At 42.2% G+C, this 14,560-nt stretch overlaps 1 protein-coding gene across 1 annotated transcript in view; it reads left to right on the top strand.

Annotated features, from left to right (window-relative positions):
- DOCK3 (dedicator of cytokinesis 3) overlaps window positions 1–12,679 on the top strand; it is a 195,197-nt gene extending 182,518 nt beyond the window's left edge. Inside the window, exons 52-57 of the mRNA XM_074151695.1 lie at window positions 1,522–1,674; window positions 5,237–5,355; window positions 6,324–6,411; window positions 9,824–9,946; window positions 10,554–10,636; window positions 11,319–12,679. Of these exons, the coding sequence (XP_074007796.1) occupies window positions 1,522–1,674; window positions 5,237–5,355; window positions 6,324–6,411; window positions 9,824–9,946; window positions 10,554–10,636; window positions 11,319–11,825 (1,073 nt within the window). The 3' untranslated portion in view covers window positions 11,826–12,679. The remainder of the gene's footprint in view (window positions 1–1,521; window positions 1,675–5,236; window positions 5,356–6,323; window positions 6,412–9,823; window positions 9,947–10,553; window positions 10,637–11,318) is intronic.
- Window positions 12,680–14,560: the final 1,881 nt, after the last annotated feature.

Consider the following 14,560-nt stretch of genomic DNA (forward strand, 5'->3'; position numbering starts at 1 on the left):
AAGGAGGTTCCCTGCTGGGAAGAAGAAGATAGGAACTTCTTTCCTTGAAGAAAGGAAAAATGTAAAAACAGACTCTAGGAGTACTCATATGGCCTTTGCTGTTACAGTAGCTGGTCTTGCCATTGATAATCATTTTATTCCCAAGCCACAGAGCTGGAGCAAAACCACTCCGTGCCATCTCCGACTTTGGTCACTTCTATTCAAGTTTTTTTATTTTCCCTCTCATTTTGGATTCTGAGTTGCAGGTTCACAAATTAATACACCTCTTTTCACAGGCATCTGAAGAAGGTATCCAGGATATAGTCAGAGATTGATGCTGATATTTAAATCCTGCCCCCTTTTCCCATACAGGGGAACTATGTATCTCCTTATGGACAGAGAACACGGAGAAGGGCCTTTTCTTTTTCTCTCGGGCCAGCTTGGGGCTTTTTTTTTGCTCAATCTTGCAGTAAAATCTCAATTGACTGGCTGTTGTTATGACATGGATGCATCAAAGTGTTTTAATTGAAGGATCAGATCGAGTAGGACGGTGAGAAGTGGACATCTTCAAGTAAAGGCAAATAGCTTCACTAATTACCAAGGAGTGGAAGGAAAATAATGATAATTCAAATAGTAAAGTAACAAGACAAAACTGGGATAACAGGAAAGGGAAGACAGAACTGTGCAGGGGGCTGTCGTGTCAGGAAGATGTCCTTAAACGGATGTGCCTCAGCTGGCATGCAAGGTCTGAATCTTTTGGGGGGATTTGAGGGGTTTTGGTGCTCATAGCGTTTCAGGGCTGTTTTCCACTTTAAAAATCCAGTGCTCACAGTGACAGGCTGTGCCTGCCTTTCTGAGCTTGATGACTTCACAGCATCACCAACTTCCCTCTTTACAGTATTCTTTGCTGTTGCTTAGAAACCGCAGTGATGAATGATACAAAGGGTATGGTGCTGATGGATGAGCCAACAGCACCTCCCAGAGATGAGAACTAGGCAATGTAAATGACTGCAAATGAGGGAAACAATAAGAGCAGTAATGATTTTGAAAAGTACTTCAATATATATATTTATTTTATTCTTCACTCTTAATAACGTGTTTTGATAGCCTGTGATACAACATTACTTCTCTGCTAGTTTTGTTCACTGTTAAGTGAGGCGAGCACAGCATTCAGACATTACCCACTGTGTCTATGGGATTTCACTTCTAGTAAAGCCCCAGGTGCTCTCTGTGTTTCACTGTGCAAGTCACTGTTCTGGTCAGTACGACACCGCTGTCTGGAGTTGTTCCTAATGAGAAAAAAGCCCTTACACTTAAGTTCCACGGTGGTAATACAGCTTTGTTTTTCTCCTTGGTGATTTTTCCTTTTGTTTTGTTTTTTAATTGGGTAAATTGGATGCTTGTGTAAATGAGGAACCAGTATCACTGGCTGGAGCAAGGTACTTCACAAACATTATGTGTGCAGCTCTGCCAATGCACCTCTATCCTTTTTTTTTTTTTTTCCTTTTTTTTTGGTATTTATTTATATTCTTTTTAATTTAGTGCTGGTGAAAGGTGCTGGATTGACAACACTGGAGGCTGAAGCCCTCTATTTATCCACAGAGCAGATACAGCATGGGCGGCAGCCGTGCAAGCTTCCCCACGCTGCCCCCACCCATGTGCCTCATCTCTGTCCTGGAGGGACCACCTCTAGAGGTGAGAGGATAGTTCAGTCACCATGACCCATCCAACCCCTGGCCTTTCTGCTGAGACTGCCACCAAAGCTACGATAGTCACGATGCTGCCGTTAACCGCTTTTCAGACGGGAAGTATACAAAGGCCAACAATTCATTTCGGACAAGCCACCTAAATTTATCAACTTAACATCTTTGCCACCTGTGGCTTTAACCTGAGCATGGTTAGCTACGATTTCTAGGGCTTTTAATGTTTAAATGCTTCTCTCATCGAGTCAAATGTTAATGTAGAGGTGAAAAACCACTGTCTATCCCATTATCCAGATACTTACACCACCTGCTCTGTTTAACTGCAGAGTCCATGCTGGAGCTCAGCTACTAGCACTGTTCTGAGGAGATGGGTATCTTTATAATACAGATTAGTTCCATTAGTGACCAAAGGAAGCCATGGCCATTTGTACTAAGAATCCAACAGGAATTTAAATCTTATTTCTAATTCTCCGCTTCCAAAAAATGACCCTTTCATTAATGTTTAAAACAACACCACAAGCAAATTATTTGGCTTGCCCAAAGAAAACAATAAAGCCATTAATCCAACATTTTGTTTAAAGGATAGTCATCAAGGCAGTCGATTAATGATTTGATCATACCACTGAACAGATTAAAGCAGCAAACATTAGTTATAATATACACAAGTTAGAGCAAAAGTCTTAAATAGAATTGTAATCAGAATACAGTAAGAATTTTCTAAATCCATTGCTAACAATAAAGACATCACTAGTTACTCTATTTTTTAGATTAACAAGCATGAACCTTTCAGTTTTCACCTGGCTTGACCCTTGTGTAGCTTCTTCCCCTATCAAGAAAGCAACACTTCTTGTATGAAGGATCAGTAAGAAATTCAGAGTTTGTTTTGGTTTCATTTGAGGTGACTCAAGAGGCCTTGCTCTGACCTGACTGGAGTTTAACGTTAGGTGAACCCATGTTCGTTAAGCAGAAATTGTAACACGAAAAGGCCTGGAAAGAGCTAGGAGTGGGCTCGGCTTTTTTCAGTAATTTCATTTAAAATATGTTTGGGACTCCTCCGATGCAGTCTAAAAGCAACTCCCACTTGACGACTCACCACTTAAGGCATCCCTGCTGCTTCCTCAACACAGCCTCCTTTTTAAGGTGTACAAAGTGAGTCCTGGTATCTTATTCAAAGCTTTGCCAGAACCCATATACTTACATTAAAAACTTCCTTCTTAAAGCAAAACCAGTTACGATTTGGTGCAGGAGTGCGCTTTCATAACAGTAATGAAAATGATGAATCAGGAGAAGCATTGAGTTTGGAATTTAACTACATTAAATTTCAGTTTAATTCCTTAAATCTAGTACTTGTCACAAGCAGATTAACATTTTCGTAATTAAAAAAATAAAAACTACCTCGGCTTCAGCATAGGTTTTCCTTTCTCATTAACAGTACATACAGTGCTGCACACATCAAGTGTACCAAGCTACAAGCTAAAAGGAATAAGCCCTCATAGATGCTGCAGCATTTTTTATGGCCACTGGCTGCTCTGGAAGCTTTTAAAAGCTTTTTTTGACTTTGGTGTTTTAAGTTTTGCCAATCCCTGAAAGGAGCCATGGTGATTGTGCTCTCTATCTGTCCAAAGAAGCAGGCCTGATTATTAATAAAAGCTTTGGTTACAGCCGCTCCTCTTGCGGCCCACCCTTCAGAGCTATCAGTACTTAATTTTGTTTGCAGACTGGATACTTGGCATTATCTATTACCACCATTATAGCTAGAGTTATTTACAAATTTAGGGTACCAACAGCAGAACTGTTTTGTAAACAAGACTCTGCCACCATATTTAGGACATGTCATGCAATGCAAGGTCTGTGGAAGCTATAATCTCGTATAAACTGATGGCACCTAGAGGTGGTTTGCATCTTGGATATAAAAGAACAAGGATGACAAGATAAATAAAAAGGGAAAAGTTCACAGTGCAGGTTGTGCTGTGATGTAGTTCTGGGCACACCTAAAAGTTCAGCATCCTTACATCTGTCATGCAGAAACAGGACTATCTGTGATGTGTGAGTAAAAGAGACTCAGCATAAAGCGTTAACACTGTGTTTTCCGAGCTGATGTTGTACATAAGAGCAAATAATGTTGTCTAATTATGTTTCTGTTCTATGTCTGGGGAGAAAATGAGTTCGGAACTAGAATGCAGATACTCTGCGACTGTTCATGTCGGGGTGGGGGCATAGATTAATCTGGGATCTGCCACCCCTGATGGAATTGTTGCAATTGTAGGACCTTATCCTGCATTCTGCTGGACACATTGTTCCTTCCACTGTGTGCTGAATATCAGTCCCAAAAACTGCATGTTTGCTTTTGCTGGGGTTAAAGCTGCACTAACCAGCACCAATGCCTTTGCTCATACGTTGGAGTGCTGTTCAGGTAATGTGTGTGGTTGTGGAAAGTTTGCAAAAGGGGGCATGTCTTCCCCAAAAGCCGGCATGGCTCTGTAATGCGCTGTGTGCTGCCATCTGTTCAGTGCGTGTCTGTGACGCAATGAAATAATCAGTGCAGATTAAAGCTCACTCCAGCAGCTTCAGAACATCAATTCCTGCCTAATACCGTGCATCCCAAGGGATGCGTGTATCAGTAGTATCAGACTTTAGGAAGTCACTAACGGGAATCATTCTTCTGGCAAATCCGTTGTCAGCTGTTGCGTATCAGAGGCATATTGTTATGTGGCACTCGCCTTGAAGGACATGAGTCCCAAATAATTCCACGCGCCAGGAAGCTGTTTATATGAAATACCCCAATATCTTACATGACAACACATAACTCATACACATAACTAGTAGTTAAGTCAAGCATATTCCCTACTATGTAACTCCAAACATCGGTAAATGTCCTGTTGTCGTAAAGTGGCTCAGTACACAACACGCTCAGTAGTAATCCTACATTACCCAGCGGCGTTACAAGCAAAGCGCCACCCACATTTGTAGAAAATTCTGTTTATTATTGGGTTTTGTTTTGCTTTAACAAAGAGGAAGAAAACCAAGATACCGCCAACTAAACGGCAACACCTCAGACTATCTCTTACCAGAGCTGAGGAATAAAGTAGCTTCCTGCTTTAACCGAATGGTGTATCTCAAGCTTTTATCCCTTTCTTCTACATTCAGTCCTAAAATGCACGATTTTATGGCATTTCTGTAACTCTACAATACTCTATGGGGCGAGGGAGTTCTAGGCGCTGTACAGCACAGCTGCAGCTGATTCCACACAGATGCCCGCTTTTTTTTTTCGTTGTTTAAGAAGAAGCACTTTGCAACATACAGCGAGGGAGGCATACATCTTACACACCTCACACGCTATGTCCTTAATTGTATATAAGAAGCCAGTTCTTACTTCATCCTCGTGCTATGCACCCCACCAACAGTCAGCTGCTTAGTGGGCTCGGCACCGTGTTTTCTTGAGTCCTGTAAGCTCATCCGTCTGAACAAATTGCAAAGAAGGACTAGATCACTGGGCATGCAGAGACATGGCTGTTGTTTGTCCCGTGTACGTGATTACTCTCACTTGTTTACAGGCTCTCCCTCTCTACCAGATAAGTACCGCCACTCTCGGGAGATGATGATGTTGCTGCCAGCCCATCGGGACCGACCCAGCAGTGCTATGTATCCCGCAGCTATCATGGAAAACGGACAGGTAGCAGATCTAATTTATTTTACGTCAGTTCAACCACCTGAAACTGTGACTTTGTTTTTACTATTTTTGAACACTTTAAAGCTTCCCTTTTTATTTTTGGAAAGCACAACTTCGGATCATTTTCAGGGGCAACGCAGAACTTCTCATATTAATCTCCCCGTAGAGCCACCCCCTTAGGTAGTCAAGTGACGCAAATTGTAATGACTGTTAAAATTGCAGATACGCCCTGTGAAAATGCGCTCTTCTTACATCCCAACTTTATTCTATGAGCCCTGCTCCACTGCAAGCAGACAGACCGTTGCATTTGTTCATTTTTCTAGAACCATGGCCATCCCGCAGTCCAGCCTCAAAGTTGATTCTAAATAGCTTTACAGTGACTTCCAGAGGTATCAAAAACCACGAGAGGCTGAAATAATATACTGATACAGGGTCTCCAAACGATCTGTGCCTGGATCTACTACTTTCTCTGGACAAATTGAAAAATTCAGGGTGTGCCTAGATGTAAGCATTATAATGCTTACGTGGCCCTGGCATGCACTTTTGAAGGGGATCTCCTGATCATGCCCACTTAATCACACGTCAGTTCCCACCAGAGAACTGTCTCACAGCATTCAAACTCAATTCTTTCAAATGGAACCAAGGCAAAAGGTAAGCTCCAGAAGGGCAGGTGATTCATTCAAGCTGATAATGGGCACAAGACCGGTCTAGAGCTAGTTTGACGTAACTGCTCCAGAGAACACAAGCAGCACGAATGGTGGGTCCTCAGCACTGTTACACTCTAGAGATCCACATGTATTGCACTGCAGGACTTGCTAATGTAGACACAGCCTAAGGCTCCCATGATTTTTTTAGTTAAAATACCTTCTTTGCTTAAAAAAAGCAAAGAGAAAGCCCCAGGATTCTGCACCACCTGTTCTCTAACGTATTTTTCCCCCTACTTTTCTGTGCTAACTTTTCTTCTCCCTCAGCCTCCAAATTTCCAGCGCGCCTTCATCCAGCAAATGATTGGACCGTGCAAACCTTGCAGCGATCCCAACCTGTCTGTGGCTGAGAAAGGTACTCTCTTCCCTGGTTAACGTGCACGCTTTCTAAAATATTCTTACTCAGTCATGCTACAGCAAGTAACGAACGGGCTTCTACATTTCCTGGCAGAGTGCATTCTCTCACATTTTTTTAATTAACAGTTTAATTAACTGGGCCTTCTGCCAACCTATAGTCATTTCAGATCATTCACAGAAGGGTGGAGTTGCACAAACCTCTTTATTTCAGAAAGCCTTCCGAGTGTAGCGTTTTGTTACTGACACAAATCCTGCAGCCTTTATCAAGCAAAACTTCCAAAGCAGAAAATGAGAAGTTCAAAATTTGGACCGTATTTTTTAATGAGATATACTGCTTTTTTTAATATGCATTTATTGTTCAAAATATTAGTATTTCTTGTAATCCCTCTCTATTTATTTAACTTTAGCATTAGTAATGTATGCTTTCTTTAACTCACTGCTTTGAAAAAGAGATAGGCAGAGCCCCTGCAGAAAAAAACGTGAAAGAAGAGGAGGAGTTTGTTTGGTGTAACAGAAAAGGAGGAGCTTGTGAAAGGGGTGCCATGGACAAAGCGATGGGCTCACAAAAATGATCTGGAAGGCAGCATTCTGAAAAAGCAGAAGCGGGCAAAATTCAAGAGTCAAAATCTAAGATGAGGAGGCTGCCTAAGCAAGCAACAGTCGTGTATGGCTGGGCAAAACAGTATCTTAAAAGATTTTTAAGGCCAGGAAAGACCATCACAACTTTCTAGTCTGACCTACACAATGCATTCCATTAGACTTGGATCAGTATTTTTCTATCAGTAGCTGTGTCTGAAGTCAGTTGTATCTTTTTCCAAAAAAAAAAAACAACCCAAATTTTATTTTAGAATTTCTAATAAATCAGAATACTCTGTATCAACAATGTGACAGCCTCACAGAGAAGTCCTGACTGAAACCAAAAGCCAACGTACAGTTCTGAATAAATGGCAGAATGGTAACTTGATGACAATAACGAATGATGACACCAGAGAGTTAAGACTAGGGGGTGAGGGATTAAAAGCTCCATCTTAGCCTGTTAGTTTGCACTGAACATATCACAGAGGTGGTGAGATCTTTATACTGGACAGGAGAAAGATCTAGGAAAGGAAGGTAGATAAATATTTATTACCTGTCTAGGAAAAATACTTGAATTTGTATCTCTGGGTGATATTATGGAAGAGTGTGGTGTGGTGTATACAGCACAAAGAGAAGGGGATCAAAGACAGAATCCCCTCCAGAGGCCCAAGGGAGCCATGAAAGACAGATGATGTTCAGTAATTGTTCTTAAGGGGTGGTGTGATGGAAATCCCAGCTCTTCAGCCAGGTTGGTAACACAAACCCAGTTACAGGTGTTTTTTTGCAGCCCTTGAACCCTCATCATTCTTTAAGTCAGGAAGCCATCTGCCTTGGGTTTTAACAGTCATGCCCCGTGAGTTTACCCATCCCGTTCCTCACCATGTCAGAAGCTCTGCTCAATAATTCTCACTGACAGCAGGATGACATCAGTCGCCCAGAGCAGAATGGTTCAAGTGCAGCTTCCCTGCTAATTAAACTTGGCCACTGAGCCACTGAACACTGCTCTGGAGAGAGAGATGCTCCAGGACAGAGCACTAAGAGCTCTCTGGGTAGGTTCCTCCCTGAAGCGTTCTGGATAAAACACTGGGTTTAACAGGCAGCAGCTACTCTCAAAAATCATCTGACCTCAGGATGGTTTCCAGCACTCCTAAATACTCAAAAGGTAGTGAATGAGGGAACAACGAGAAGGTATCTATGGATTAGGCACTGGGGTACCATGTTCTCTTCTTCGCATTCTTCTACTGCATCTTGGGTGTTTAATCAAAATTAAAAAAATAAAAAAACACACAATCAGAGCAAGCAAATCGGGTTTCATTCTGTCCTTTTCATTGATGCTGGTACACTGCAGGACAGACTAACGTGGCTGGGATTGTTATGCATCTTGTCCGTCTGTTTTAGCCTTTTGACACCAACTGCAGTAGTGCAAATTGGAGCACTCTGGGCTGTGTACAGCATGAGCAGGGTGCTCAGAAAATTCATCTGAAGCCACATTACCTGTGTGAGATGTTATCCCTTGGTTTGAACTTGTTCTTCATCAAGATTCTTCCTACCTTCTTTGTACACCTTTCTCAGTTTGAGGGTGTCTCTTTGAAAACAACATTTACTGTTATATTTTTATGGGGTTTGTTCCTTCTTATGAAGCTGTTGCTTTGTGATCTTTTTTACTTTAGGGAATTCTAGCTCTTGGGGAGCCTGTGTTCATGCTCACTCATGAACTAAAGAGGAAAAAAAAAAAATTTAGAAATTTTCAAAGCCATTTTGAAAAAGAAATGCACCAAAGATGTCTGCAGGCATTTTAATTAAGGAGAAACCCTCTTCAGATGTCAAACTCCATGATTATTTCTCCAAGCTTCCGTTTTCCAAACTGAAGATGGAAAAAGCTATTTTTATCTCAGTTTTCTTCGGTAGGCTCACTGAATTACTCGGTTTTCCTTTTTACTTTTCTTTGCTAATCTGAAGAAATGCTTATTTGTTTTAAATAAACATACACTTATTGCATGTTTGTCTTCTCAGAATGAATCAAGTCTTGCAGTGTGTTTAGAAGAAAGGAAGGTGCATTTTAATAGTGTTTAAGGTTGATGGAATTCTCAAAAATTGTTCTTGAAAACGTTCTTGTTAGAAAGAAGCAGCTTTTATTTCTATGAATAACTAAAGTCACGAAGATCATACTCTCTCTATCCTTCCTGATCAATGAAGACTTGATCTCTTTAGGTGACTTTATAATATAAGGAGTCTGAACTGCTGTCCTTAAATATTTCATCATCAAAACTTTCTATCAACTCTGTAGCTTAGTAAATTGGGGCTTTAAAGTTGTGATTTCTTTTGGAACAGATTGAGGTGTGATTTCCCTCATGTCCTCTATTTGGTCTTAGCCACTGTAGTGTAGCAACAGGCCCTTCTGTCTTTCATGAGGGTTCTGCCACATGTTCCCTTCTGCTCTGTCATCATTTACCATCAGGTGGAACAGCTCACAACTGAGATGAAGCCTTTCCATCAGAGAGGTTTCATTTTTACTTACTGGTTTGCAAAAACCACCCTGGCAGAGTTGTACTGCTCTTCAGATTTGCTACAAATGAGCCAAGGGGGTCACGGAGGGGCGATGGACAGACTAACACTGCGATCACCTAACTCTCGCTTCCTTAACAAAGCAGCCTACAAACTTAACTTAACACCTTGTAGACTAGACGCTGTCTTTGTGTGCCTTCAACCCTACCATTCACAAAGTCCCTAGAATCTCTCTCTTCACTACTGAAGAGCACACTGGAAAGCCAGTCCTTCTGGCCCCACAAGCGCCCTGTTACATTATCCAAGTTAAATCTGTTTCAATCCTTCAGCTGTGCCAGCAGCGCCCAGTAGCTGGAGCCTAGACAGCGGAACCAGAGAGGCCCTGCCATTCCTGTCTGCCCACGTTGGGAGCATCTTGGCCCCACCAGTGCCTCCCCGAAGCCTGCCCCATGGTAAGGAAATGCCCAGTAGGCTGGCTGTGTAATGCCTGCAGTCACGCACAGGTAAATCTAGGCCATCTGAAAGCTGACCTTAGCCTTTTTTTCCTCCCAATAAAAACAATTAGAAGCAAAAACCCAGAGTCTTTCCTGGTCTGCTAGGTTAGCACTGGACAAAGTCTGCAATTTTTTGTTTTTTCAAAATCTTTTTTTTTTTTTTTTGCAGTCCTTATAATAAGATGGACTTGCATGTATTTTGGGACTAGAATTAAGCGTGTGAGTGTTGAAGCTTGGCCTGGCTTCTTGCCAATGACCATCTTCAGCAGTAATTTAAGGTTACAAAGCTATTAAATGAAACTTCAAATGTTTACGAGCCTGTTGCCTTGCCATGAAATCCTTGATAACAGGGGTGGGTGGAAATCTATCACTGCGCTTAACTTCTCGTTAGCCTTTTGTGATGTGACAGATGCACTCTATGGTATCTATCAGAAAGGAAGCCCTAGGCTGGAGTGGAGTTATCAGCATGTGGAGCTGTTCCTGGCGTTACAGAGTCTAAAACCCCCACTCCTTCGCTGCAGCGAGGCAGCACAAGTCTGCCTTTCTGATCCTTGTCTCGTTCCAGGACACTACTCGCTGCACTTCGATGCCTTCCATCACCAGCTCACTGACGCTCCTCCGGCACTGCCTGCACGAACGTTGCGCAAGGTAAAAAGGGAGCGGCAGAAGAGCAGAGAGGGATGTAGAAGGAAAACAATAGGCTCCTGAAGGACCCCCCCTCCTCCACTCCCACCACGCAGTTTTTGAATACAGAAACGCTATTTTTGACATGCTAGTAACTTACACTTGAGAAAACCTACTGAAAGCTCATAACCTATTCCAGAGTCAAATTCTCTAGAAATAACTCACACATATTCTCTAGAAATAACTTACACGTGTTGTAGGCCTTTCCACTTTCCTTCTTTGCATCATATGCTGTGATGTCAGGCACCCTGATTATCACCTCAATTACTGTTTCATTAAGTGCACTTGTCTGCCGACAAGAGGCACATCCATACACGTAGGGGAATGCAGACATAAACCAATAATCATTGACATTTTGAACACAAATGGAACTGCGCCATTGTTAACATCGCTGTCAAAAGCTGAAAGGTGGAACAATACACAAGATGCAGTGTTGCCTCTCTGGAGAGGCAACAGTGTTCCCTTCTCTGGAAGGGGGTTTTCAAGACCCGCCTTGATGCAGTCCTGAGTAATGTGCTCTGGGCAATCCTGCTTTAGCAGGGGAGTTGGACTAGATGATCTCTAGAGGTCCCTTCCAACTCTGACAATTCCGTGATTCCGTGCCTCCTTTGTCAATTTTAACCTGGTTTTGTTTTTCTCCGAACAGTCCCCTCTTCATCCTATCCCTGCATCGCCCACCAGTCCGCAGTCTGGTCTAGATGGAAGTAACTCCACTTTATCCGGCAGTGCCAGCAGTGGTGTCTCCTCCTTGAGTGAGAGCAATTTTGGACATTCTTCTGAACCACCTCCTCGCACAGACACCATGGATTCTGTCCCCAGCCAGGCCTGGAACACTGATGAAGACCTAGAGACACCCTACCTCCCTGTCAGGTACAGTCTCTCTGAGCCTGATGTCCTAGAGTCGCTCAAATCCCAGCCATGCCGAAGCCACTCTGCTCCATCTGGAGTCATTCCTCAGGACACCATGGACCCTCCTGCTCTACCCCCCAAACCTTACCACTCCCGGCTGCCAAACATGGAGAACGAGGAGGGGATGATAATTGAAGATGATGACAAACACCGCCCATTACATCGTAAAGTGTCCCAACCAGTGAGTGGTGGAAAAGAAGAGCAGGCCAGGGTAGCGTGGGAGCATGGCATCAGCGAGCAGTAGGGACAACTCCTGGTAAGCAGCTTGCATCGTCATTCCAGGTCTGACCACAAAGGAGAGAGATAAGGACTCGGAGAACAGCAAACCAATTTTCTACTGCCGCAAGTTTATGTCTGGAGCCCACAAAAGCAATTGGGCCAGCATGAGAGGTTGCTGCTTTCCTTTTTAATTTCTTTTTACACATTTCCGTTATGTTTTTTAACTTTCTGTGCAGTGGACAGTTTATTCCTTCTGCAGTTTCTTAACCACATCATATGGCACACGAGCCATAGAGGCTTGCAGAAGCTGAAAAATACCATTTTAAGTGGAGGGGGAAAAAGGGAGGAATGTGGTGAGCTGATTTTGAAACAGTTTTCCTCCCAGTTCTGAGACGCACATGAGTAGAAGCAGTTGCACTAGGGACATATTTCTTTGCTGTACAGAAGTGAAAGCTCATTGCTGAAATCAGGGATTCTATGAACTGTCAGGCTGGAAGGTGCATGAGCTGCAGGCAGTGGAAAGATGGCAATTCTAAGAAGAATTTGGCTCTTTTGAGAGCAGGATTGTACATATCTGTGCAGTGATCTCCCTGCATTGGTTCATAGGTGCTGAGGCAATCTAACCAGTGCTGATGCACTGATTTCCAAGATATCATTTCCAACAAACTCTGCCTCCTTTGTTTTTTACGTACTGTTTGATTTCTTAAATTTTGCTTTCACTGGTTAAACCAACCTTCTTTCTCATTGGAATCATATGCTATTCATCTGTGCTACAGGATGAGAGGAGGTTAGTAGCCATTGGAGCTGCAACCTAATTGTAGGCCTTTCCCATGCCCAACTTTGGGCAGGCTGTTGACACCAGCATTTCTATTCCAGTTTAAAAAGAAAAAAAAAAAAACAAAAAAACCAAACAACCAAATTGAGTTTCTCATGCCACAGCTGGTTGATGACCCAGCCAGTAAAGAAAAGGTGGCTTAAATGCATCATATCCAAGAATCCTTGCCTCAGGGCTGAACATCACAATTCTCACCAACTTTCATCACCCAAGAGCTGAGATTCATTCCCTGTTAACATAATGTCCTCAGTCCCTCCTAAAAACTCACTGCAGCTGGTGTGCAGAAAGAATCTCCATCTCTCACAGTAGACAGCAAACATTAAGATTCAAGAAATGCCCAGTATCTAGTGTACACCCTAGAGTCAGGGATCTTAAAGGCAACCTGTAAAGAAGAAATGTTTGATTCCTCTTTTGCTTCTTTAGAATGTAGAAATAAGCTTTAAGAGCTGCTTCTTAACTCTTCTGGAAGGTTGGTTTCTTTTCTCCTCAGGCAGCAATACAGCCTTCCCCCTTCCCCTGCCTTGTTGTTTTTTTTTTGACCAGCTCCAGAAAGAGCTGAAGAATGTTTAAAAAAAAAAAAAAAAAAAAACAAAGCAAAACAAAAACCAAAACAAACCCACACACACCAAACCCAAGAAATGGAACTATGCAGAGGTGAAGGAGGTGAAGGGAGTACAAGTTTGTGAACACAAAACAAGCCTTTTAATCAGTATTTTCTTAGTTCAGTACAACACAAACCAGGCAGAAATTCTGTTGGTAACAGAGCCAAGATATGGTCTTTGAAAAGAACAATAAGAAATCTTTTATTCCTATTTTCAATATGTTTCAAGAAACTTTCAATCAAGAGAGTATCAAATATTTAGTGTTTTTACATAAACAAGCAACGTTCCTTCCCGCTACCGTGCCCCACGCATGTTTTATCCTGCCTTAGAACCCTTGCCACCCGCCAATTGCAAAGCACACTCCAGAGGATGGGAACAGACCACCCTCTTTCTTACCGCTGAAAAATCTGAAGCACATTCAAGTAAGAGACTTACCTCCACCATAGAAATTAGTGTCAGAAACACAAATAGCACTCAACTTTCATATTCAGTTCTTGCCCCAACCACTCCGTTTCTCATGCTACAAACAGTGTAAAGAAGCAAAAAAGGATATTGCAAATCTTTTACAGGTCACCTTTAGCACTACCTCTAAATACAGTGACTGGGCAGAGTACATTGTTTCTGAACTCTCCTAAAGATGGTCTGTCTGGACTCAGCGGTTGTATGAAGGGGATTTTTAAGAGGATTTTTTTTAATTTTCTTTCTCAAGCTCTAGCCCATGCAAAACTACTAAGTTATGGATTTGTTTCTTAAATGGCCTATTTGGCTGGAACAAAGTCTCTCTTGCTTCCTCTATTTTGTTACTAACACAGGCTGCTTGTAATCATTATACCCTTCACAATTAAGACAATGATAATAAAACCTGGCCTATAGCGGATGTTTTGTCTCTAGCAGGAAGGAGAGTTTTCCGATACTAGGACAGTACTAAATGTTAATGAGCCAAGATGGATCTCTGGTATGGAATGCATGTATGAAAACTCAAAATTATGTTTTCAGTAAAGCTAAGTCAAAGTAATTCCTTAAAAATGAGTGAAATATTTTCACATAGGCTATTCTCCAATCTGACTGAGATTCTTGAAGTGAAGTTTTTAAGAGAAGTAAGTATTCAATTCCATCTCCCCTGCCTTTTTTATTTTTTGGCAGGAAGATTAGAAGTAGTAAATGTGACTTCCTTATTGCAAAAAAACAGCAGGTCTTGCAAATAAACAAACTTTGCAAAAACAAGAATGCAACTAACATGGGACTAAGTCCCAGTCAGCTGGAAAAGCTGCCCACTGGAGCTCTAATCAGTCCCTCAAAACATCATCCTGCTCTGATTAGAGA

This window comes from Numenius arquata, chromosome 8 (genome assembly GCF_964106895.1).
Source record: "Numenius arquata chromosome 8, bNumArq3.hap1.1, whole genome shotgun sequence".
Lineage (NCBI taxonomy): Eukaryota > Metazoa > Chordata > Aves > Charadriiformes > Scolopacidae > Numenius > Numenius arquata.